A 26,563-nucleotide genomic window follows, 5' to 3' on the forward strand; every position below is an offset into this window, starting at 1 on the left:
CAGCAGTAAAAATTTATAAATAGCTTCTAGCCTAGTAGCTACTGCATGGCTCATCATCTTTCTCAGGAGTTCCTGTGTTCTGCAGTACTCTACTGCCTTTTCAGTCAAAAAGTTCACAGCATGTAACTGGACTAAACATTGTGTTCCTACTTAACAAGGTTTCTCTTTTCTTTGACTGCCAACCGGGAAGGTAATTCAGGTACAGTAGGATACATTAATCTCTGCCAAGCTTACAGACCTGTGCTTTTTCTCTCTGAGTTCCAAAAGTAATTCTCTAACCTTGATCCTTCCATGTGTGTTTGCATAGGTCTCTCTATATAAACTTGGTGGGACTCTGGGCGATTCTCACCTGTGCAGTGTTTTCTGGATTAGCTCTGTACTCGATTTACAAGGATTGTGACCCATGGACAGCAAAGAAGGTGTCAGCACCAGACCAGGTATATACATCTTTTGCTACATTTAACAGTTAGGGATAAGTTAAAACTGCTGCCCTAGGGCCTGATCCCTAGGTGTTTGGCTGAGCACTCACCACTCCCATGCCTTGGAAATTTAGATTGAGGCCTTTGGGAAAGCTGCATTGAGGAACAGTGTGGGATATACTTTTATCTTCAGTAAGGGAGTGATCTAGTAAAATAACTGGACATAAATCTCCATATGCCCCAGTGACGCAACGCTCAAGTATTTTAAACCCCACAGAAAAAAAAATCATATTATTTTATTTGGGAGAAGAGAAGGAAGGTTTGCATCTTTATGCAACAGCCAGGAGGTCAGAACCCTATGACTTCTCCTTTTCATCTGGGATCTTGAGACAGCTGCAGTGAAGCAAGGTTTGTCTACATAGAGGCACTGTGCCTCTGCTGTACCTTGCACTACAGTCCTCATTAGTCATTCAGGAGACATGCCAGAGTATGCAGGAGGAAAGTGCCTAAATTAGCATGTAGTGAGTCAGGATTATTGAGGTGGGGGACAAACTGTAAGACTGATAGAAAAGCTAGGGGGCAGTGAGGATGGTTTTACAGGAAGTGGGATATTCTTCAGTCCCACCACCTTCTGGTTCTGACCAATAGTTGTAGACACCTATTTTATGACTTGATGAAGGGGACAGCCAGGAGCATAACGCTGTGAAGGCAACTCTTCTTTCTCAGATCTGTCAGGTATGTTGTTTATCCCTCTAAAACATGCCTAGGAACATTGTATATAAATGAGCAACTCAAAACATGGGAAATGTTACAATAAAAAACAACAACATAGAAATGTTTGGCTGGAAGGCACCCCAGAGAAGTTATCTCAGCCTCTAAAAAGTTTAATGAATGATACTGGCTTGACAGTAACCATTAGCCCTTATGTAGTACTGTTCATCTCCAGATCTACAGTGTACAGTTTTTGTTCCTGGATAAGTGAAAAGCAAAGACCTTCCCATGTTTTAAGCATAAGAGATGCCCCAAGAATAGTATTTATGACAGGAAGAGATGAGCAGAAAGTAAACATTCACTAAAAATGTTTCTCCCTTCATTACTCAGGAGAGAATTAGGTTGTGAAATTATGTCGTTTGTGGAGCAGAATCACAAATGGTAGTCAGCCTCTCCAAATATACCCTGGTATATTTATAGAAAGAAAAATGTTCGGAAGGGGGAAACAAATGAAATGTCAGTTTCTTATGTTTAGGAGAGTTATAGATGCTTGTCAAACTGCCTCCATAGCAGGAGGCCAGAGAGGGGAAGCAAATGGTGAACACATGGCAAAGAGCCAGAGGTCAGGCCACATGGTCTTCTTTAAGACCATAGTGAAATCAGGTTTGTAATTGCAAGGTAGATACACAATGCATTCCTTCATATTAACAAAAATAGAAGCCTTAAACCAGGCACTTTGAAGTGATCTGAAAATTTCAACTATAGCAGATGTCATAAAAGCCAGAACAAAAGGGATACTATTCTATTGAATCTGGGACTAGGTGCTTCCAGTATATAGCTTAAACCAACAACAGGAACTGGGATCAAACATGGAAGTGGTTCTCAGCTGTCCTAAGGTGACTGTATTCACAGTGAACAACTTAGGGACCATTTTCTGCAGGATGTCTAGGAATTGAGTAGAACATATACAATAGCACATGTAAAATTTGAATAACTGGGCAGAAGGAAGGCTGAGAAAATTACAAGAAACAAGACCAGAAATGAGGATGACATTATAACATTTCTCAATCTTGGAATTTTGCAGTTAATGCCATACTTGGTACTGGATATTCTGCGAGACTTTCCAGGCGTGCCAGGGCTGTTTGTGGCTAGTGCCTACAGTGGGACGTTAAGGTAAATTAATCATTCTGTATTCCGCAAAATATATTAGCTATGGTTTGTACATCTTTATTGGCATTTAAATTGCCTTTACACTAGGATTTTTTACTTTACAGCGCACTCCAATCGGGGTGTAGGCAGCATATGGAACATGGCACCTGGGGTTGGTGTGGGGCACATGCTGCATGCCCTGCTTGGTGGTGGTGAAGGAGTGCATGTTGCATGTGACATTTGAGGCTGGTCCAGGATGCATGCTGAATGTGGTGCCTGTGCTAGACTAGGCCTGCACACTGAATCTAGCACATGGGGCTGGACTGCAGGCCTGATTCAGCCTGCAGACCAGCTCTGTGCCACTCATCTGACTGACAGGGCCTGATGAGTTTGATACCCCTGGGTTAAATGCAGAATATACTTAAGTATATAGCTTCAGCCCCACTCTCTAATTTGTATCTCAGTTCTACTCCAGTTAACTGCATGCCAACTGCAGTTTGCTAACAGTAACAAATTGTTAGCTGCTGCTGGAACAAGTAAGAGAAAACCACTGCTATTCGAAACCTGGATGACAGGAACTAGTTCATTTTCAAGGCTTCTAATGGTCAGTTTCACAGCTGCTAATATCATGGGATTGGTAGAACTGTAGAATTAATGAACACTGATTGTTTACATAAAATTCAGCTACAGAAATACTATGAAGAAATGAGTAGTCTTTTTTCAGTCCCGAGGCCATGTGCCTAAATGGAGCTTGCTCTTTGTTTTTGTTCTTTTAAGGTGTGGGAGGAAGTGGAGGCTATTTGGCTTGTGGAACCTTAAACATGCTTCACCAGTGGATCATCAAAGCATCTTGACTTGATGTTGTTGATCCTCCCTGCTAATAAATGTCACATGAGCAAAGTGTAGTGATTACAAGCTTCACCTCACCTTGCTACAGAATGATTAGTTTCCTGCTCAAGACAAGCCCCAGACCTGAATATAGAAGTCATAGAGAAGTAGGGCTAGAGGGGACCTTGAGAAGTCATCTAGTTCAACCCTCTGCCTGAGAGGATCATCTCTATCCAAGCCATCCCATACAAATCCATTGTCTAACCTTTCAGTAAAACTACCCAGTCAACTCTGACACAGCACAAGATATAACAACCTAGTTTCCACAGATAGTGTAGGGGGACCACCATGACCAACATCCTGCTGCTGCAAAGGTTGTTAAAATATGCTCAAGAGATCTCAGGAAGAGGGCCGTGCCTCCTGCTACAGAGGAAGGGAAAAACCCCATATCAGTATGAGCACAGGATAAAAATCCTTCCTGATCCAAGTATGGCAATTGGCCTAACCCTGAGCAGAGGTGCAAGACACTTTAATCAGGAACCTCTGGTTTAAGTCCCAGCAGGAGCATTGGCACACCCCAATCAAAATCCCCAGCTATTGCCTACTTCCTGTTCCTAATGACAAGGCATTGTAATAAATACTTATTATGTATAACTACTACTATTCATTAGTTCCCATCTATATGCTTAGGATCCTGGTGTAATTTATATCAGTATGCAAAGGAGGATGGATTATACTGGTGTAAGTATGGCAAGTATTGAGGCCCTGAGCTGGTAAATTCCTCCAAATAGATAGTCACCCTGGGTAGCAACAATGGAAGGGAATTTTCCAACATGCATACTCAGCTTCCAATTTGCAAACATTTATACCTATTTTAAAACTGTTCTGTTCTCCCTCAAAAATTAAAAGTGAAGCTGTTTTGAATTAGTCTCCTGAAAAACAGTGAAAAGTGACTGGACTTCTGGCCAATAACTGAAAGAGCTTCTTAAGTGAGCATGCCTTCTGGCAGAGACCAAACATGGCAAATTTCAGCCCTAAAGAGGAATGTTTTGGATAATCTTGAATGGGACAAGCCAAGGTTTCAATGGAAACTGTGTAAGAACAATAGCTAGAACTGTCACACACTGAGTGACTGTTATAACATTCTGGTTGGGTAATTTCTTTTGGCTCTTAACACTTGTTTCTGTGTAAGTAAAGATAATGATCTAGGTAGTCATGCTGAAGGTGCAAACTGATTGCTTAGGAAAATAATGTATTAATATATTCAGCATTTCCCATTTGGCTCTGTGCATTCTAGGATGATTGACTTCTTGTCCTTCTTAAGAAACCCAATTTCAGGTCATTGCGAGGCACAAAGGACAGGACTAGATAAGGAATAAAAGTACTGCCTAACTTTACAAGCATGCTGTGAAGTTTAGTACATTCATATTTTTAAAGTTTAAGATTCTTAAATAGAAGGGAATGCAGAAGTGCAAAGTATTACAAATCCTGACTCTAAGTGTATTATCTTAATTAGTTTCTCTCGTCTAACTTTGGCTGCTAGTAGATTAAGAAACACTAAAGAGAGGGGAAATACTAGGCAACAGAGTATATTTACCTACAAAGGGAATTTGTCTGATACTTTTACAAATGATACAGGAGTTTCCATGGGTGGATCTAGGATTTTGAAAAGGAGGGTGCAGATGGTGGTATGGCACATCTTCACATATAACACAACATGGTTTTTTTTCCAAATGAAGAAAAACTAGATGCTCTACAAATATGCTAGGGGACTAGCACTCTATTATTAAGTTTAAAATCAAAGCAAAAACAAATATAATTCTTAGAATATGAAGAAATTGCTGGATTATATACACCATATTTTTAAACACAACTAATTAGGCAAAAAGAGTCAAAATAGTGCAAAGATATCATGTAATTATTTCTGTAGTCATTATAGTTAAAATATGTGTCATTCAGATTTATAATACAAAATTTAGCCTTCTTGAGCCTCTTGACAGTGCCTCCAATATTTCACTCAACACTTGAGTTAATATTACCACAACTGAGTTAAAGTTTTTAGCTAGAGCTAACAACAGTCTTCAGGGCTGTGAAACAGAAGGGGGACCTTACCAGCTATGGCTAACAAACAGCAAAATTGCAGATGGATAGTTTCAACAGTGGAACATCAAGACCATTAAAAAAAGGCAAAGAATTGTTAATGCCTTTAGAGTGGAAAGAGATTAGTAGGGATCAGGGAATGATAATGAGCCATGAAATCAACTGATTCTTTCAGCACTGCCTGACTAGAACTGATTCGCTCCTTCCAGGCTATTGGTTTTAAAGTTTGTATGGAGCAGGAATCAAAGTGCGGGATGAGTGCAACTGCACCACTACTACCCCCACTCCCTCCCTCCACCCCCGGAAGTTTCCAAGTCATTGAAAATTAGTTAGACCTGCTTTCAAAAATACTTCAACTATCTCGAACAAGTTCCCTTCAAGTGTATTGAACTCTCATTTGAGCTCAGAATTAGGAGGCATCAAGCTGTGCATTTTATGTCTATACTTGTCTGTACATAGACATGTTCATTTTCCATGTACAACCCAGGCATCTATTTATTTATTTATTCATTCATTCATTTAGATGAAGATTTTCAAATGTGGGCAACTAAAGATAGGATCGTTAGCCAATATGTAGGCTGGTGAATATAAGATGGCCTGGACATAGACAGACAAGGTTCTTTGGGCAAAGCTGATATCTTTTATTAGACCAACTCAGAGATAGTTGGAGAAATTCTTCTTAGCAAGCTTTCAGGTATAAAAACCCTTCCTCGGGCTGAGGAAACATCTGCAGTTGGTCTGTGCTCTTCCTGGATGGAATGAATAGTAAAAGCCTCTGGCTTCTTTACTATTCATTCTATCCAGGAAGAGCACAGATCAATTGCAGATGCTTCCTCAGCCTGATGAAGGGTGTTTGTGCCCAAAAGTTTGCAAAGAAGAATTTTTTCCAATTACTGGAGTTGGTCTAATACCAGATATCAGATTTACTCAAAAAACCTTGTCTGCGCAAAATAGCCAATAATCTGAGATTTACATCTCTCAGTTCTTACCTAGTCAGATGTATGCTATGCATATTAAAGTATCAAAAAGGTTATAAAATTCAAAAATAGCCCTTGATAATAAATAATACATATTCACTTTCTCTCTATGGACTTATCAGATAATAGGCCTGTGCAAAGCAGAAAGTATTTGCTTTGAATTTAGATTCGGCGATTCGGATGGATAGTGATTGGAATCACTGTCCTGATTCAATTTGGCCAAATCTGAATCCAAAAATATTCAGAGTCGAATCTCATTCAGCCATAGACTATACAGGCCAGCAGTGCTGGCAGGAGCAGCTAGGGGAGCAGCTAGACAAGCCCCAGCTTGAGCTGGTGGCCCTGGGAGAAGCTGCAGGAACTGGGAGGAATGATTGGGGAGCTGGGGAATTGAACCAGGAGCTGGGGGGAAGTCTCCGATCATTCCCCCCATTTCCCAGTTCGATCCCCCAGCTCCCAAACATTCCCTCCAGCCCCCGCAGCTTCTCCTGGGGCTGCCAGCACTGCCTGCCTCACCCTGGCGGGGGTGCAACTGGGGGATAAGCTGGACAAGCCACAGCTTCTTCTGGGGCTGCTGGCTTAAGGTGGGGCTCATCTGGCTGCTCCCCCAGCTGCTTCCACCGGCACTGCCTAGTGCCTGCCTGTACAGTCTATGGCCAAATCTTCAAATCTCTCTGAATTGATTCAGAAGCTTCCGAATCAGATTCGGAGAGATTAATGGGTCTCCCGATTCAATGCTGATTCAGAGATTCAGCCACCAAATCAGGCCAAATCTCCTCTGAATCGAATCGACTACTGAAGCTTCACACGGCCCAATCAGATAACTTATTTACCTTAAAACAAGCATTGTCTTCATTGAGAGTGAAGGTAACTATATTTTTTGCAATGTAAATTTTATCTCCTTTGGTAACAATAATATCCACATATGCAATGTTATACATTAAATCTCTCCTAATGTTGCAGGCAATAACAATTTCCCTTTTGAATAATTCCAACTCTGTTTTTTTGAGGGTTTTTGTTGTTGTTGTTGTTTTACTTCAGTTCCTAGGAGAATACACAAATGTTTTAAATTTTGTCTCTTGCAGTACAGTATCCTCCAGCATCAATGCTTTAGCTGCTGTCACTGTCGAGGATCTCGTTAAACCTTACTTCAGATCACTCTCTGAACAGAAATTGTCTTGGATTTCCAAGGGGATGAGTAAGTCTGCAAAGGATATTTTCCAGTTTTCCCTTTAAGAGACAGCTCTTGATTCAGATCTTGTATTGTAGTGCAAAATACAATTGAATCCATTAAAGAAAATGAAACTGCACCTCTGTAAACTGTGTGTAAAATCAAGGAGAGACATTCTAGATAGAATGAAAAAAAAGGCTATTTAAAGTAAGCATGGAAAAGGCCTTCTCATTTGGTCTTTAAGTAGTAAAGTTATATTGCAGCTTTGTTCAATCTAACTTCTTAATACAAAAGAGCCAGAGGTTCCAGGTTAAATTGATGTTATTTTTTCTTTCATCAGTCAGAAGGCAGGTGTATGGGATAAATTTTTTGTTACAAATCACTTGAATGTAGAATGGTTTGGTAGGACAAATGTGAGAAAGTGGACTGCATCATACTGTCATTTGAGGAATCAACAATTCACTTTATGACCCCTGTGATGTACTCTGAAGCCATTAGTCTATTTAAATGCCCCTAAGCAGCCAGTTTTAAAACTTTAGGGACAATGAGTTTTAGGGTGAATATACAGGGTCCAGTTCTTCACTTGGTTAAATTTGCAAAGCTCCATTGTTTTTATTTAACATCTGAAGATCATCTGTATAAATGAAACTCCAACACAGACCTGACTGAAATCACAATGATATTTTATTGCCACCGTGAAACTACTTGAATGGGCACCTGAACAGATGAGGGTGCAAATATGGTATTCTAGACTAGAAAATCATCTTATGACCTGAATGCTCCCACTTTCATCAGCTGACCGCCTTCTGCCTGACACAGATACTGGTACTGCCTCAGTTTGCCTTTGGCACCAGAGAAGGTTAGCTGAGGGATGCAGGGAAGATGAGTGATTTCACCATTGGTTCTCCTTTCTGTGATCCATCTCCTATAAGCCACGAACTATGCAATACCTTCTAAGATGCTGACTTCCAGGAGATGGACAATGTGCAAGAGATCTGGCAGATTTGGCCCACAGCATCCAATAATATTTGTTGGAGAAAACTGGGAGAAGACTATTTCAAAATGATCCATTTAGAAATTTAAAAAAACCCAACCCAAAACAGTGCAAGTACATACCAAATGCTACAGAGTACATCATGCTAGTGAGCACTGTTTCTTAAGCGCTGTTGTCAGTAGCCCTATGCCAACATTTGTTTGCTGTGGGAATGATGACTCACCTGTCTTACTAATATTGTGATGATTTGCCTGATACATTAGGTTTTGGGATTAATGCATCACCACAGTTATTGTCAGGTAGAAGATGGGGCGCAGACAGAAGTTATGTTTACCACATGATTGACCACCTGAAAGTGTTCTACAGCCATGCTGTGACACATGTGTAAGGCTGCAGAGTGCTTTTAAAGTGGCTGATCATGCGTCAAATTAACCCTCATCAATGAGGGATCAGATGAAGGCGCTCCATTTTGGGCACCTTAGGGAACTTGTGTTTCCTAAGGTTAATTTGTGGTATGATCAGGGCTGGGCTGGTACGGAGGAGGACAAGCAAATCAAAACAATGATAAAGCCCTATGGAGCTGAGGAGGAAAAGAGAGATGTCACATGTATTTATGCTGTCCACCGCCCTCTAGTTGTACAAAGAGGACTTAGGGTTCATGTTTCTAATAATCATAAGGCATTTGCACTGGTGTTACAAAACTAAAAAAGTGGGAAGCAAGATGTTTTTCTTCAGAACAAAATGTGTTTATATCCTTGTAAGATATAATGTTTCAATTAATCTTCCATATAATATACAGTAAGAGGATCTTTGTCATGTTTACATTTCCATTCTGAGCCTTTTACTGATTTGGCTGTTCTTAGAAACAATCCTACATGTAGGGTGATTTATTAGGGGTAATACTAGACCACAAGAAAATATTCTCCCCAAAGAGCATTACACTTAACCTAGTTGATATGTTCATCTATCATGTTCATTTAGGTCTGTTTTATGGTGGACTCTGTATTGCTATGGCTGCTTTGGCATCCCTGATGGGAGGTTTGTTGCAGGTGGGTAATGGCTTTTCATCTCTGTGTTATGCTATCTAGAATATATCATTTGAAAGAACAAAACATCAGCTACTTGAATTGTATTAAATTTAAATTCTTGAATGGGAACTTACCTTGAAAATTCTAGTGCCAGATTGTCAGCAGGTATAACCCAAGGTAGGTCATCAGTAGCACTCTGTCAGTTAACACCTGGTGAGAATTAGGCCTTGAGGTAGCCTTGAACCCTTTACTCCAAGTACTTCATTTTTGTCCCCCAATACCTCATGTGCCTTATTGAGGGTTTCAGTTTTATGGTGTGATACCTAATACAAGATTTTATTCTTTTCTCAGGCAGCTCTCAGTATTTTTGGCATGGTTGGTGGCCCTCTTCTAGGTCTGTTTTCTCTGGGAATCCTTTGCCCCATCACAAATCCCCTGGTAAGTTCAAGTTCTGAGTCGTACAAAATTCATAAGTCATTTGGAGAGGGTTAGGGATAGTTTTCCCCAATAAATTGCTTTATTTCATGGAAAATGTTTCAATTTGTTATTTTTCTATACATAGTGGAAGAATAGTTGGGGTTTTTCCATATGTAGTACCCCTCTGATGTAATAAGTAGGGAACTGGAATATCTGTCATATGGTAGATTTCGCATCTCTGAATCTTTTTGTTTCATTCTCAGTTGGAAAGAAAATGTGGAGATGTGACATTTCCCACAATACAGAGATAATTGGAAAATTCTGTTTCTGAAGAACTAGGGGACCAGGCCAGACCCCAGACAAGTAGCTGTGCTGTTAACCACATGAAGGCCAGGAAACCTTTTTGCTTAATAAGTGGGCAGGATGGGGAGCCAACCACCTGGGGAGCCCATCTACTTGCTCACAACATAGGGAACCCAAGGAGCCAGTCAACATGGGAACCAACTACTCAGCTCTGTAGATGGCCTGGAAAATCAGCTGGCTTGAGAGCAGGGTACCTTTGTAGTGTGCCAGGAAAAAAGGATGACTAGGGATTTCAGTGAGGCAAGCTGATCATGTTCTTCTAAAAGGTTTTGATTCCATCAAATCAGCACTTTCTGGTGGAAAACTGTTTGTTAATATTTTTTTTATTAGCTTTAGTAAAATAAGGTTAATAATTTAGTCTGAAAAGATTGTTAATAATGGTAAGATGCACTAATTAGTTATCTTTCCTCTTTACTTACCTGTCCTTGTAGAATTACTATGTTGTGTACAAAGCATCCAAAAGAAAGAACTTGTTGTTACATCATAGAGCAATAACATTTGTCCCATAGTTATAGTTTAAACTAAGATTCCACTAGTTAGTTAATTTTGGCTGGCTCCTCCTAAATCCACAAAAAGTAGGTTACATTTAAAGGGTAAATATAATGATATTTTTTTTCTAAACCAAAATGAATTAGACACTGGGCTCCTGAATGAAGATACTATGTGTAGGACTCCTGGTTAACACCTAAAGTCTAACTTTTTTCTGCTTTGTAGCAAAAATCACAGAAAGTAGGGGAAGTTATTTCATGGGATTTCCTGCAGCTGACATTAAGGGCTTGATAAAAGTGTAATTTCAAATACTTCATATTTGAAACACCTCTATATCTCGGAAAAAAAACTAGGTTAAATTCATCCCTGTTCAGAGAACCAAGAGCAATGCTTTCTTAAGTCCCAGTTAATCTCCAGTGAGTTCTTATCTGGAGTAGGAACATAAACTCTCATTGATTTTAAAGGGTGTAGAAGCAGTTTTTGTACACCAGGCTCTGGCAACCAGCAGTACTTTTACAACTACTTCACTTAAATTTCCTAGGTTTAATATTCTTGTTCAGATCTTGAAGGCAAATTCTTGTCTTTGGGAAAGACAAGTGGGGCCTAAGCTGGGTTTCCCAAAGTGTGGCCTGCGAACTATTTGTTCATGGCCTGCAAAGGATTTTTTTATTTTTTTTAAAGATGACCATCCTTAACAGAATTAGGTGACTGGCAAGGCTGAAGCCATTTACTGTTCAGAATTGTAATTGACTGACAGATAGGAACAGCCCGGTACTTCACCTTGTTATAACTTGGATCTATAAGGAATCTTATGTTTCATTTATCTGAACATAAAGGTATTGCATTGCAGCCTCATTTTGTTATGTGCCCCCTACATCATGTTCCACCCTTAAGGGGTCCTCCATGAATAAAACTTTGGGAACCTGTGCTCTAACAAAATTCTTTGTCTTCAGGAAAAACACCAGGGGAAAAAACAATTGTGAATTTTCTGCATGTGCTCTAAGGAGAATGTTCAAATAAAATATTAGCAGATGTACATTTAAAAAAAAGATTTATCTCAATAAAACAAAAAACATTTCTGACTTCATAGACAGACCTAGCTGAACAGAAGATTTTTGAAGTGACAGGCTAAGATTACAAAAATAGTTATTCATACTTGGGCCTCACAAACAAGTTAGCATGAGGTATGTTATGCACTGCACATGAGCCATTCTGTAGTAAATAACTGTGCATAATTTTCCCCCTTCTATTTGACTTTCACTGCATTTACCATGGGGTACAGGTATGTATGTATGTATGTACACAGGCATTTGCCATGGAGTGGCTGATGCCCAGTAAGTGCACACACTAATTTATCATGTAGATATACCCTACATTAGATTCAAGTACCATATTTTCTCGCATGTAACACACAGCTTTTTCATCCAAACCAACTGATGAACATTGGGATGTGCATTATATGCGAGGAAACTAGGTCCCCATGGATCCAAAAATTTTGTGGTGGAGGATTGGTACCAGCATTAATAGCCATAGCTCTGGGAACCATAGCAATTAACACTGCCACTGCTCTCCCACCACCAAATTTCCAGACCCATGGGAAACACCTTGGCTGGATGACATGGCCCCATGTGCTGGATTGGGGTGGTGAATGGTGTGAGGCTTGGTACATGAGGTTGGACCTGGCAGCCCCAAACCCTGTGCATGGGGTTGGACTTGGCACATGGCCCCAGACACAACATGTGGTGTTGGATGTGGCATACTGGGTGCATATACACATGATGCTATGTCACTGTAGCAACGTGCTATGGTGATGTAAAAAAACATGATGCCACTGCTACATTGCCGTAGCAACGCACTCCCTTGATATAGCATGTTGCTACGGTGACATAGGGGCTAAAAATAACTGTGCACCGCTGGCATGGTGCAGCACGGGTTGTTACTGCATTATCATGTAGTACTTCCAAAACAATGGCACCGTAGGGTACATGTAGATGCACCCACTGGGTCAGACCTAGTGCACGGGGGTGGTGAGAGGGCCCCAGTTGGTGTGCAGGGTGGCAGGAGTCTCACCTCCCTAGCTACTGCTACTCAGTTTCTACCAAGAAGATTTTTTTTCTTCATCCTGCTTCTCAAAAACAAGTTAAGTAAAAATGGGTGTATGCTGTATGTAAGAAAATACAGTATTACGGTATCTAAATAAAGTGGCTTGATTTTCAAATGTTGCATACTCGGTAAGTCCATTATGAAACTTAGGCTGCTGAAATGGAAAACTTTGATGCTTTTTTTCTGTTTCTTTTTGTGCATCTCTTGTGTTTCTCTCATTTTGCAAGTAAATGAACTTTCACTTTGTTTTTTTTGCAGGGCGCATTTGTAGGTCTTCTAAGTGGCTTTGTTGTATCTCTCTGGGTTGGAATTGGAGCTCAGATTTATCCTCCTCTCCCTGAGAGGACTATGCCATTAAAGCTTACAACTATAGGCTGTGAGACAGAACCACTAGGCAACTGGACTGCAACAATGGCCATGCCAATTTTAACAACACTCTCACATGCTCCAGTCATAGAAAGGTATACAACAATGCTGGCATGTGAAGCATAGCACATGTCTGATTTGAAGTGATGTGAATGTCTGTCTAGCAGTTTGGTTATTTAAGAAATCCTCCTTGGGTTAAGTTACTTTTCTACTTGGAAGAAACCACGTTCTCTTTTGTGCTTCACAGGGATGGTGTCTTATCCCAAACCCACAAATCCTTCTGTTGGCTTCAGTGGGCTTTAGATTAGAACCAGTCTGACAGTCCTACACTGGGAAGTAGTTTACTTATGCATTTTGCATAGGCACAGGGGACTGCTGTGTTTAGTGGATTATTTACCATGATCAAAGTTCTGTTTTACCATCAAAGCAGGTCAAATCTGAAAGTGGGTAGGGTGGGGTTTACATGCTCTTGGTAAATCTTCCAGTAACGGTTTGTTCAGCAGCATCAAACCTATGCAGAAATAAGTAGCTACATTCAGCAAAATCAGGAGAATTAGTGGAGCTGGGAAAAATGCTGTTCCTACCCCTCCCACAGCCATCATAGCCTCTTATACAATGTTAACATACAGTAAAAAGATTTAAAGAAAATACATTAAATTCAATAGAACAATACCTGCAGGGCCAACGGCTGGGTTAAAAATTCTAAGTGTCAATTCTTATGTCTTGGTATAGAGTTAGCATTAAGCCAGAGACTCCTTTTGCTAGCTGATCTGCTACAAATAGTTGCTTCGAGTTCAGGGTGGTTGACTAGTTACTCTTTTACTTCTCACATGGAATATAAAGCTTCAGAGAATGAAAGGTAAATTTTTCACCTCCCCCATAAATCTCAGTGCCAAGTATGCACCATTAACTGGTTATGTTTTGATGATATCAGTAAAAATACACGGCCAAGAACTTTGGTCAGTGTCCCTCCAGCTGTGGTGTGTGGCAAAGAAACTCAAAATAGGATAGCAGAAGCCTTGGACTGGTGATTCTCAACCAGGGTGCTGTGGTACTCTGGGCTGCCATGAGATACTCGTAAGGGTGCTATGGGGTGCCACGCAGTATTATCACTGTGAGGTGTGCATGATTCATAAGATAAACCAAGAGATTTCAAATAGGAATCCACCGTGTCAAAATATTCTGACCTTTTGGGGGTCTTTCTCAGTTCTTTGCAACACAATAATTGCTCTATTATTTTTCTATAGTCAAAAAATGAGTGAAAAATAAGACCTGGCATTTTGCTAGGAGTGCTTTGAATGTAACAAGGGGGGCCTTGAGTGTACCATGGTTGAGAGCCACTGCTCTAGATCTACAAAAAGGATAGAGTAGTTCATACCTCCACACCTCACAAGTGGCTACTGGATGTGGCATGGTCCCATCTGGAAAAAATGGGTTTTGCAGTCAGAGTCTATGCTTGCACTTAATGAGAGGGGTGGAAAATACAGAAAAAAGGGGCAGTAAAGCAGCTTTTAGTCCTCTCCATCCTTTGCATGGATAGACTGGACTCTTAAGTTTTGCTTAGACTTCCTAGTAGAAACACAAGAACTTCTTGTTTCACTGACTGTGCCGCATTCTTACACCTTACAGCCCAGACTCCTCCCCAGTAAGTAAAAGACTCACAAGCTTTTTAAAAAAATGCATATGAGTGTATCTGCAAGTTTAGCATGTAGGTTGTTATTTTTAAAGTGGTCTTAGCACAGCATTCTCCTTATGTTATTTATTGTCTCTGTTCATAGCTTTATATTTTCAAGTCGTCTGAGAAAAAAAACCCAACTTGTGTTCTCTCCCTTTTTCTAGACCTGTTCTAGCTGATCACTGGTATTCCTTGTCCTATCTGTACTTCAGCACACTTGGGACTCTGGTCACAATAGCAGTGGGAATAATTGTCAGCCTTTTATCAGGTATGTTTGTCAGAGTTTGGGTTCAAGATGCATTTAAATTCTTTCCTGAAGTAATGTGAACTGTCCACAACCATGCTAGTAGAAATTTCATAAAGGTTTCCATCCTAATGCCCTGTTTTAATTCACTCTTCTCTTCGGCTGAAATTTCACATACTTGTTATCTGCCTACAGGTGAGATTTCTTTCCCCTCTGAAGCATGAGGAAGCAGATTCAGCTGTTTTTGAGCCTGAGAGGATGGGGTGGGGAGATACAATACATTTTTTCCATTTTATTAAGTCTTAGCAGGGGCAGGGGTTTGACAGTTACCACTGAACATGCAGATAATCCTGACAGGAAATATGCCATTCTTTCTTCCTGAGGACAAAAGCTTTGAGCAAATTTAAAATGTTAGAGAATGATGAACAGTGCTCATTTTCACTTAATTTGCTAATCACGCACCCAAGGAATGACTCACTCTATATTGCCACGTTAGTTGCCCACTGAAATATCTATGGAGCCCGAGGGCAAGCAGGACAGTTTGCAGCTGAGCTCAAGATCCAGACCTACTTTTCATGTTGTTCTCAGGAAAATCCAGACAGGGCCTATTATCCAGTTTGCACATGGCTGAAATAGCACAGAAACAGCTTATTTCACATTTCCAGGATTTTAGGTGAAAGTCTCATGAGAACAGCTCACAAGATTTGGGGGCTGTTGCTTCCTAAATTGTATTTAACCTAACTCAAAGTTTAACCTAGTATAGATTTGAACACCACCTCTTCAGTCCCCTCTAAGGTGGCATACATTTGACCCATTGTATGGAATGGTTTTCATGAGATTCTTGTCTGTAAGAGGTGAGGAGAATATGCTCAGCTGTATTAGTTTTTCCACCTTCCTCTCCTCCCCTGTCTCCCTTTCACTCCCTTCCTCCCACCCAATATTCCTCAAACATTTTCTGGAGTCCCTGGGAACTATCTGTCATTCCTCATGTTTCATAGTATGACAGCAGTCCTTAAGATAAGGATGTAGGAGATTGGACACCCAGCTTTCTCCTCAAACTATTGACCATAGAAATCACTGCAGTATAATGTGGGACAACCCCCCATGATTAAGAAAGTTGCCACTTGGGGAGTGCAGGACTAAGTCTGAGCCTCAAACGGAGGGCACTGACAAAAGTGACATTGTGTCTCGTGATTGGCCCCCCTGAAGTGCTCAACAGCTGTGCCCTGAGAGAAATGCATGGCTGCAGGGTGCTTCAAAAGTGCACGATCACACAGCAAATGAACCCTCATTACATGAGGGTTCAGGTAAAGGTGCTCCAAATTGGAGTGCCTTCATTAACGTCTGTCAGCAGGGCTGAACTGATGCAGCTGAGCTCTGCCCTTGCCTGCTGCTGTCTTCAGGATGGAAGTGGGGAGAAGGGAGGGGAGGGCACTCTTGCCCAGCCTGTGCTGGAAGGTGTGGTGGGTGGATTGGAGCCCCCAGAGTGGAGTGCTCCAATCCACCTGCTCCACCCTCCAGTGCAGGCTGAACAAACCCCAACCCCCCTCCCATCCTGAAGACAGCACTGGAGTTTGCAGGGGTGTGGGGCAGGGAAAAGCTAGCAGAAAGAGGCAGCTGTCATGAAGCCAGGTCAAGGGGATTGTTGGCAGGCAAGATTCTTTGAGTAGATGTGATATCTTTTATTAGACCAACTGAGTAGTTGGAAAAAAGTTCTTAGCAAGCTTTCGGGTGCAGTCACCCTTCTTCAGGCATAGGGACTAACACGGCTACAACCAAAAACCCAGCAAGGGGATTGCTGTAATTCATAGTGCTTCCTGTAAAGCGGGGAGCTGCACATCTCTCAGTGCCCTTAATTCCTACAGATGGTAGCACTTTGGGCTACTACTACACCATCAGGCTGGTTGCAGACACTGAATGTTACATAAAACGTAGGCTCCTTCTGCTGTTTTTGGCTAGCAGATACTTGATTTTTTTCCTCTTCTGACACAAAAAGCATGCACCTAGAGTATGTCCCTAAGGGACAGACATCACAGGGATAGTTAACAAGCTTCCAAACACAGCCGTGGCATCCTTTATACTCCGGTACCTGATAGATCCGAGTGATACTGGAATATGTGGCTGATGCAACCTGAGGAAACAGCTTGTAATTGCTTTTTGCTGCTGCCTCTACCCAGGGCATCAAGATGGGGCAAGATCAGGCAATTAGAATTTGGTATACTGTTATCTGTAGAATAAGAGGTACCAGGTTAAAAACTATTTAATAGAAAATTTAATACTGTGTCTATTTTACAGGAGGAAGGAAGCAAAATATTGACCGCAAATTACTGGTGACAAAAGAGGACTTCCTGTCCAACTTCGCATTTTCTAAACCTGAGAAAGTAAGTATTGTTATGTGCAGATCCTACTTTGCCTCCACCAGGTCTTCACTCCTGGAGAATGGACACAAATTCACCAGGGGTTACATGTTCTAAAAAAAAAGTTTTATTGTTTAATCATTTATTGATCCAGGTTTTGTCCTTTCAACTTGGTCCTCTGCAGAGGTCAGCCTTGGTCATCACAAACATAGAATTTACCCAATAAACACCCCTTAAGAGGAAACACTAGCTCTAATAATGTAGCAACATTGGAGTCAGAAGCCAAAATACTTCAACAAAGCTTTCCCAGGGGACTAAATTTTGTCTTTATACTTTTCCTGACTGGCTGACACAGTTTGTCATGACTGCTTCATTTAAGCAGCAGCTGTCCACCAGACGGGGTCAGGGTAAAGCAGCTGGTATCTATATCTGGCCACAGCAGCAGGTGTCTGACTTCAGTGAGTAGCAGATAAAAGAAAGAACACCTGCTCTCAGAAGTTCAGCATTCTGCTAGGGCACTCCTAGGTAACCTCTCAGAATGAGGTACATAGGCTGCTCTGAGCACTGAAGTGTCCTTTCATAGATAAATGTTAGACTTTTTTCTCTTTTTAAATTACTAGCTATAGCTTGAGCGGGGCGAAATTCCCCACCACCTGTACGGTCTAAATGGCAGCCTCTCCTGCAAAAAATTAAATATTTAGAAGAAGTGTTGAATAGAATGGAGACAAACATCTCAAGAATAAAATCAGATTACAGTACTAAAGATCAACACTTCTTAAAGAAAGACTACCTTGCTGGCTGCCACATTTGGCAGTGCTATATGCTAGTTCATACCTGTTGCATAGAAATAAACCAATAACACCTTCCTCTCATATCCATGAAAGAATTAGACTTTCCAGTCAGTGGAGAATGCCTTAACTTACTTACCCTGATCGTGGAGGGGCAGCTCCTCTACTGGTTTAAACTGACATACTTCCATTGACTTTACTTGAGCTCCAGCAACTGATCAAAGATGGCCATCTGGGCCCCAGCTCTAGAAACTGTTGTGACCCTTCACTCTTATAACCCCATTGAAAGTGACTGGTCATCGCTGTGAGTAGAGTGTTGTCAATTTGGCCCTCCTAAGTTAGAATAGGTTTTATTAAGACCACTATTACAGTGATATGCTATTTGCCCAATGCACTGAGTTAAAAGTAACAGCAAAAGCTGCCACACTGGGTGTCACATGGCAATAGTCTTTTTTAAAATGATCCAGTGTTCAGACCTTTTTCCTGTTGTGAAAACCCTTTGTGTTGAGATGTTGCACATTTTGGAAACTAAACATGTGCAACAGGGACAGATTTTTTAATAGATGATGCATGTGATTCATCCATGTAGAAACCATGGGCCAGATGTTCAGATGAAATAAATAAGGGGTGCTCAACCTCTGGCCTGTGGGCCAAATATGGCCTGCAGAGCCATCACATCTGGCCCATGGGGCTCCCCATAAGTATGGAAATTTGGCGGCCAGGGGGCAGTGGCAATTGATATTGCCACCCTTTCCCCTACCAAATTCTCAAACCCAAAACCCCATGTAATGGGTTGGAGCCAGGCCATGTCCTGGACCTGCTCCCTCCCCTCCACAACTGAATTGGACTGGGCCACACCCCCTTCCTCCTAGAGACTGGATCAGGGCTGGGCCATGTCCCCTTCCCCTCCCCCTCCCCACCACAGCTGGAGGACTGGGCTGGGGCTGAGCCATGTCCCCTTCTCCTGATAGGCTGGATTGGGGCCAGACTGCTCATGTCCCCCTCAGTGGGGCTGGATGGGGCCTGCTGCACTCATGCTGGTCACCAGATGGGGTCTACTGACTGAACTGAGCCTGCGGATGGACTGAGCACTATTCATTTGGTTTGCTGACCAAAAAGATTGAGCACCACTGGTGTAAACTACTGTAGGTCCATGACTTTAATACACCTCCCCCAGATCAAACTACCTTAGGATGTGCTTCTCAGCCAGTGGACAGAGTGAATGTGGAAACTCATGCCTACAAATTAAATGGGCAGGATAACTTCTGTTTGTGCCCAGATATAAGTATTTGCCTTGTATAGCTCAACATAGCTGGTGAGTTGGGGAAAGGATGCCTATTAATGCACCAATCTAACTGTTGAGAAAAAAGTGGGGGTGATTTCCATTCTGCCTGAGCGACAAGGATCTTCAGTTTAATTCAAGTTAGATTTAATGAAGAGGAATATGTTAAAGCAGGAAAGCCAGAAACCTGATTTTCACTGATGGAATGCAGTTAGGCATGAGGCTTAGCAGACAGCATGTCATGAAACTGGGATGACAAACTGCTATACAGCAATACAGTTGCTGTTATTTGCACACAGAAACAATGTCGGATACATTTTGAATGACAATAACAATGCTCAGATTGAAACCCACTCATCCTCTTCATATATGAAGAAACATTCCAAAGATTACTGTGAGCATCAATTTACGGTTTTTCTGCAGTCCACTTACATTTACATTTTCTACCTGCTAGATAAATGCCCAGCTCCAGGTCTGATTCTTTTTCCACGCCACTACAATTCTCTTGACTTCAGTACAGATATTCCTTATTCACACCAGTTTATAGCTGGCCTGATATAAAGCATAGAAAAGATTCCTACTGAGAGAAATGGGCTTTGGATGTATTTGGCCCTCAGAAAAGAGAACAAAAGGTTCTCTTTTTCTCTTGACATAACCCAGAAACAAAGCAGAAGCAGGTAAATAAAGGACATAGTTGCTTGGCATTTATTTTTAAAATAAATGTTCTTGCTCCACAAAATCCCCTTAAATGAGGCAAAGTAAAATATGCTGCCTTTGCTCTTTGCAAACTCTATTTTCTGCACTGTAAAGTCGAACTGTCCACCCACCCTATCTTAAATCAATACTAAAAAATGTGTGCTGTCCCTGAATTTGACTAGTAACCCTACTTCCTTTTTAGCTTTGACTTTTATTTGAAAAATGTAATGTAAGGGAGAGGGGGGGGGTTGTAATAAAAAATGAAAATGTTTAAACTCAAGCTTAAAAAAATTAAGGGACTATAGCTCATTTATACCTAAAAACTAAATTCATATTCACCTTGAGGCCCCATTATGCTGTCAGCATTGTGCAGTAGGACCTTGGATTATGTCTGCCTGCTACAAGGCAATGCCACACCGAGGTATTCTAAGGCAGTTGTGAGTGTGCCATCTCACATACTGGAATCTACATGATGCAGGGCAGCACATGCAGAGATATGTGAGCCACCTCAATTTCTTTTAGCCCTGATACTGGAACCTGTGGATCTGTGCTAGTGCAGTGTTGCACCCAGGCTATGAAGCCCTGCTTCTCAAAAGAGGTAATTAGCCTGGGTGTGTGAAAAAGTTTTTTGGATCGCTATGCCTGACTAGTCAGTGCTGTGTAGACATGCCCTTAGTCCACACATGTTGGATTTTGAAACATGAGTAAGTTCCATTAAAACTCATTGGGACTTAGGGTCTTGACACAGTTAGGTGATCCTGTACTTTTCTCAGCGGTAGCAGATGAAAGAACAAGGACCAATGGTTTCAAGTTGCAGCAAGGGAAATTTAAGTTAGATATTAGGAAAAACTTTCTCACTAGGAGGGTAGTAAAACACAGAACAGGTTACCCAGAGAGGTTGTGGACTTTCCATTCTTGGAGGTTTTTAGGACCCGGCTAGAGAAAGCCTTGGCTGGGATCATCTAGCTGGGGATGGTCCTGTTTTTAGCAAGGGGTTGGACTAGATGACCGTCTGAGGTCCCTTCCAACCCTAAGTTTCTATGATTTTCTGTGATTCTATGTCTCACCCAGTAAAAACCACTCAATACATATTTTAAAACTTCTTTTTCTTTAATTGTCTCCCCTACAATGTCAGAAACACCATACTTCCTCCAACTTTCTCCTTGTTCCATTTACTCTTTTCCTGGGTCTCACTCTTATGCATTTCCTTTGAAAATAATTAATGTTCACTAACATGTTTTGTAGCCTCATTGTAGTAAGTACCGTATCTGTGGTCTGTGCCACATTTACATTAAGAAGAGAAAGATAAAGTTTCTCAGCTGTGAGAAGATCAGGAAAATGCTTAGAGAAGTGATGCATCCTCTTGAATTAGGCATTAGGCAAAAAGAGGCCAAACCTAAGATTATGGAAGATAGTTTAGGGGAAACGTTTAGCAGGAGTCAACAGGGATAATATGTGTGTGTGTGCACACGTGCATGCAATGCATATGCGGGTATGTGTGCATGTGTAAGAGAGAGTAAGAGAAAGATACTTTGGACCTAAGAATATCACAATATAAACTCTTTTTCAGAAGGAGAAAGTGGAAGTTTTGAACTGGAAACTTCACAATCTGGCAGATGAAGGAATCGACAATCCTGCTTTCAACCATATTGAAATGAATTTCACAGACAATAAAGAGAAAGTCAATGGCATTCATATATGACCTGGTGCCATGGAGCTCTTACCTACAAACATTTTAGTTACTGTTTTGAAGACATTGGTGGCATTTCTGGAAAGAATTAATTTACCTACTATACCTCTGGTTATATGCAAGAATCCTTACCATGCTCCATGTCTTCACCACATTGGAATAACGTTAAGATTAAGAAGAATTTCAAAAAAAGGAATCAGGTGTCTCTTATGTAAGTGGTCTTTAATGCAGGAATTCAGAGATTTTCTGTATGAAATCATTTTTGTGTGGTCTCCTGTAAAAATATTTGCTTAAAATCTCAGTTAATTTTCAGAGTAATATTTTAAAGGAGGGCATTCAATTTTCGCAGACATGGCTGATCATCTTAATGATCTGTTCCATACTGAAGCTACGAAGAGGTCTATAGTTCGTTTTTAGAATGAAGGAAGCAGAATTTAACATTAAAAATATCTTTCCTTGTAGAAGTGCTGACCCTGAGTACCTACTGGCCATTTTTTTATGAAGATAGCCATTGCTGCAGTATCTGAGCACCTTGTAGGCAAAGCATTCAACCGCAAATATGTGGGGAAGTTGCTTAACCCCATCTCTTCAATGCCAAGGCTGAAGAGCTGGGCTAGACCTTAGAGAGTTTGTTAGAAATGTTTAGAGAAAAGGTCCTTCCTCATCACCCCGCATGCCCCGAAGCAACAACAGAGCTAATCAACTCAGGATTTTTGATTATTAGATCAGATTTTTTGCATAGCTCGTAGGGTGTGAAGGGAACTCTCTACCCCTTTATACCCACAATGTGTATGATTCCATAGGTAGAAAGTTACAAAATAGTAGGGTTTTTTTGCTATGTGCAGACCCGCTAGCATAATTCATGGGTTAATTCAGTGCTTTTCAACTGTGGTCAGCAGACCCCTGGGGATCTGCAGACTATCCAAGGGGTCCGTGAAAGATGACTATCATCAATCAAAAATATGTGAACACCCACACTTACAATTCAAAGGGGTTCGCACTTCCATTCAAAATTTTCCATAAATGAAAAAAGGTTGAAAATCACTGGGCTACTCAATGTTGCCTAGCACCTTGGGTAGCAACCATTTACACTTTTGCAAACTGAGTATAAAATGCTACTAAATATGAGCTGTAAGTACAATCACTCAATTAAGTCCAAGCCAGAATAGAACATGTCTAGAATTTTACAGGTGGGAAAACCTCAGTGCTCAATTCTGTGTGAGAGTAAGGGGAATCTGGCTGCTATAATTTACTGAACCCTGTCCCAAGTCCACCTATAAGCTGAAGTACAGCTCAGAAACCCTGTAGCACTGTGCACTGTGGGCCTTCAATTTACCTCCTATTCATTCCATATATATACTGGGGTCTTCAAGGGGAGCAGTATAAGGCCACTAACAGCATAAAGGAAAAGGGGAGTTTGTATGGTGGCCTTATGCTGCTCTGTGGAGGAAAGGGAATTTTCTCCTGCCCCTGTAGCAACTTGCTTTGGTACTCACTTAGAGCAGGGAACAGAATCTGTCCTCCACTGTTTTTGAGCCACTTGGCAGTTTACACCTACGTATTTTGTATAATGCATATTTAAAAATGTATTTTGTATTATATTCTAGGATATTACATTTATGTTGTATTAGGATAATTTTGGGAAATAAAAGCCATTATAGAACATCCTTTTTGTGTGATCTATGAAGGCACCACCCAGTCAAACTGAGGTTAAAATTCTGACTGTAATTTTAAGATACTTACTAAAAATCATAGTGAAGACAGGCTGGAACAAAAACTGGAAGAACATGGGTCACCTGGCATAAGTGACCCTCATTCCATTGAAGTCAATGGAACTGTGCCAATTTACATAAGCCAAATCTGGCCATTTGTAGTGTTTGCGATCAACCTATTTTACGTGTGTGCAGTGACAGAAAAGAGCTTAATCATATGATGCTCCATGAGGGTTAATTATTCTTATTAGTGTGCCTCCACTTGTTTTGTTTGTTTGTTTGTTTTGTTTTGTTTTGTTTTTTAACTATTGCTGTGCTGGCTTTTCTCTTCAGACGTGAAGAAGAGTGTCTTACATTTGAAAAATTGCCTAATTCTATCTTAGCAATACATTTGGTCCAATAAAATATATCACCCAAAGAAATCCTTGCCTCTCCACTGATAAAGAAATAGAACATCACATTTTAAAAGCAGCTCACATATAGTACATTTTAAAAATTAACTCTTAACATGGCACTTTTTATTCAAAGATGTGAAGGAAGGAAGGAAGGAAAGTCTCTATTTTCCAAAGAGGACTGAGGCATGATGAAGTGATTTCTCCAGTCGTCTAACAAATCAGTGGTAGGCTTGGAGTAGAAACCAAGTCTCCTGTATTCTATCTAATGACTCAAGTAACAATACTGCTACTGTTTGTTTAGAAATGTTGGGCACTTTTACACACACTCTGGGGGTGATGTGGGGCAGTACTTTAATTAGAGCAGCTCCGAGAGCCACTCTAATTAAAGCACCACTGTGCCTACTGTTTCAGCGTCCCTGTGCTGGAAAATGGCGGTGGGGGCACTTGAACTGAAGCTTGCTTGCTTTGCCTCTGAAAAATTGTGCCTAATTCAAGTTTATTGCCATTTAAAGCCTCCTGTGTAAATGACTGTGCCACATCTGTTTTGATACAAGTCATATCCTGGACCAATCAGCACCGTATTAAAACAGTTGTCTATGTTTAGCCCAAAATATTACCAATGTGCACTTCATTGTATTATTCTACACTGAGATAAATGTTTGTATTTTATTTGATACTTGATTAAACTGTTGCGGGTCTCCTTTGACATTATTCTTTATCATGGAGTCATATTTAAATCAAACTATTTTGTGTGTGTGTGTGTGTGTGTGTGTGTTTGGCTCACAGTTTTTTCTTTCAATTTTGTGGCTTTAAATACTTTATTTAAGCATCCTAAGCCAGAATCAAGCCTATATCACTGCTTTTCCCAGCAGTAACATGGGGAAGGCACCCACCACTGCTGCTTTTCCCTGCCACAGCATGGGAAGCAACTGCTCTCAGAGCTCCACACTGCTGAACACAGCAGAAGCTCCATGTCCCTGAGCTGGATCTGGCCCATGGGCAATGGGTTGATGATCCCCATCTGAAGCCAATAATCTTGTGGCTTAATGCATTTAAGTGTAAACATGACACAAAGCTAGGGTTTCAGTCAAATAATCTCCATGGACCCAATGTTTAGGCCACTAGATCAGAAGCAGATGATGCAAAACAGTTACAAAAAGGCTGAGGACATGGATCTGAAGACTTTACACATAAAGGACATATACCAAAAATGCTGTACAACAATAATAATGCCCTTGCAGCACTTGCAGCCCTGATTCATCTGCCCTTTTCACTGAGATACTGCCAGTGCATGAATTAATGCTGGACATTTCTGTATTAAGATACCTGATTTATGGTGTAAGCCTGGGACTTGTTTATTCCTGTTCTTATGTAATTACTTCAGAAGACTACTTGCAGGAAAGTCAAACTAAGAATAGGCTATATTTTTTCAGGGGTAGTTGGGATGCTAGAAGTGATATTGTAAGGGATAATAGAAAAATCTTATTTAAGTCACAGCAGGTAGAGAAATCCATCAGAGTAGAGGAAATATGAGCTTGTAGAAACCTTAACTGCTTCTTTGGGATGGTTTCCAGTCTGTTGATCTGGAGCATATGCCTTGGCCTTGAAGAGGTACACATTTGGGACTGTGCATGGGCCCATGGGGTACCTGGTTTATTTCTAGTAGGCTCCTATGGGTTACCTCTGGTCAGTGGAATAGCCATTTCTTTTGCTTGCATTTCTTGTACTTGTATTAATGGACTGATCATAAAATAATTGTGGTCAATTTTTCTCCAGGATAATGTCCTGTCCTCTGCTAGGTCTACCACAGTTAGGCAGTTTTGCCTGGGTAAAGATAGCAGGCCTTTAACCAGGAGGTCATGACTTCCTTCTTAAAAGACTTTAATCAGCATGTATTACAGGGGTAGGCAAAGTTTTTTGGCCCGAGTGCTGAAAAAAACCTCAATGTCTACCTTGGAAGGTGCTGGAGCACTGACATACTGGAGCCCGGAGCAGCTGTTTGCAGCCTCTCGGCTGCAGCCGGCCCACGGAGCCCGGTCTGCTTGCAGCAGGGCTTGCAGCCTCCCAGCCACCCGCTGGGAGCAGCCCGGGCTCCATGACTGGCAGCAGCTGCTTAGAGCCCGGGCTGGCGCTAGTGTTATGAGCAAAATGGCCTTGCGTGCCATGCTCGGCATGCGTGCCAGGGGTTGCTGACCCCATATCTATTAAATTCATGGAAATCAAGAGAACACACACTTTCCAGATATCACTCAGCTTTCTGTGAGACCAATCCTTTCTATTGGAAACACAACAGGAACCTAAAGATAACACAATGGAGTTAGGAAAAGAAAGGGTTGACAGGTCTTGGTTATTTTTTTGCTTCTTTTATGTCCTATTTACCTCCCACCCCAAAGTAGGGAAAAATAAAATAACTTATTAAGGCCCAACAACAAAGATTTCATATGCATAATTTATTTTAAAGTTTATTGCATCACATTATACAAGCGTTAAACATGGCTTTATGCTGATGATGGTTTTTTGTTTTAAGTGTGAAAATTCAACATTCTTCTCCATAGAATTTTTTTTCTTTTTGCTATTTACAAATAAACAATCTTTCTATATATTATACA

General features: G+C 41.0%; 1 protein-coding gene across 2 annotated transcripts in view; it reads left to right on the plus strand.

The window, feature by feature from the left end:
• SLC5A8 (solute carrier family 5 member 8) overlaps positions 1-24,665 on the plus strand; it is a 38,791-nt gene extending 14,126 nt beyond the window's left edge. The window contains exons 7-16 of one of the 2 annotated variants that reach the window (XR_003094217.1): positions 308-437; positions 2,215-2,303; positions 7,270-7,382; positions 9,331-9,398; positions 9,729-9,815; positions 13,008-13,210; positions 14,955-15,058; positions 17,330-17,415; positions 21,728-22,058; positions 24,088-24,665. Coding sequence is in view for 1 of the 2 variants with exons in the window: in XM_014520234.2 (XP_014375720.1) it covers positions 308-437; positions 2,215-2,303; positions 7,270-7,382; positions 9,331-9,398; positions 9,729-9,815; positions 13,008-13,210; positions 14,955-15,058; positions 17,330-17,415; positions 21,728-21,859 (1,012 nt within the window). In the remaining variant the exon portion in view is untranslated. Of the gene's footprint in view, positions 1-307; positions 438-2,214; positions 2,304-7,269; positions 7,383-9,330; positions 9,399-9,728; positions 9,816-13,007; positions 13,211-14,954; positions 15,059-17,329; positions 17,416-21,727 lie in introns of both variants that reach the window. The other variant, XM_014520234.2, reaches the window with a different exon arrangement.
• Positions 24,666-26,563: the final 1,898 nt, after the last annotated feature.

Source organism: Alligator sinensis, unplaced genomic scaffold (genome assembly GCF_000455745.1).
Source record: "Alligator sinensis unplaced genomic scaffold, ASM45574v1 scaffold166_1, whole genome shotgun sequence".
In the NCBI taxonomy this organism is placed as follows: Eukaryota; Metazoa; Chordata; order Crocodylia; family Alligatoridae; genus Alligator; species Alligator sinensis.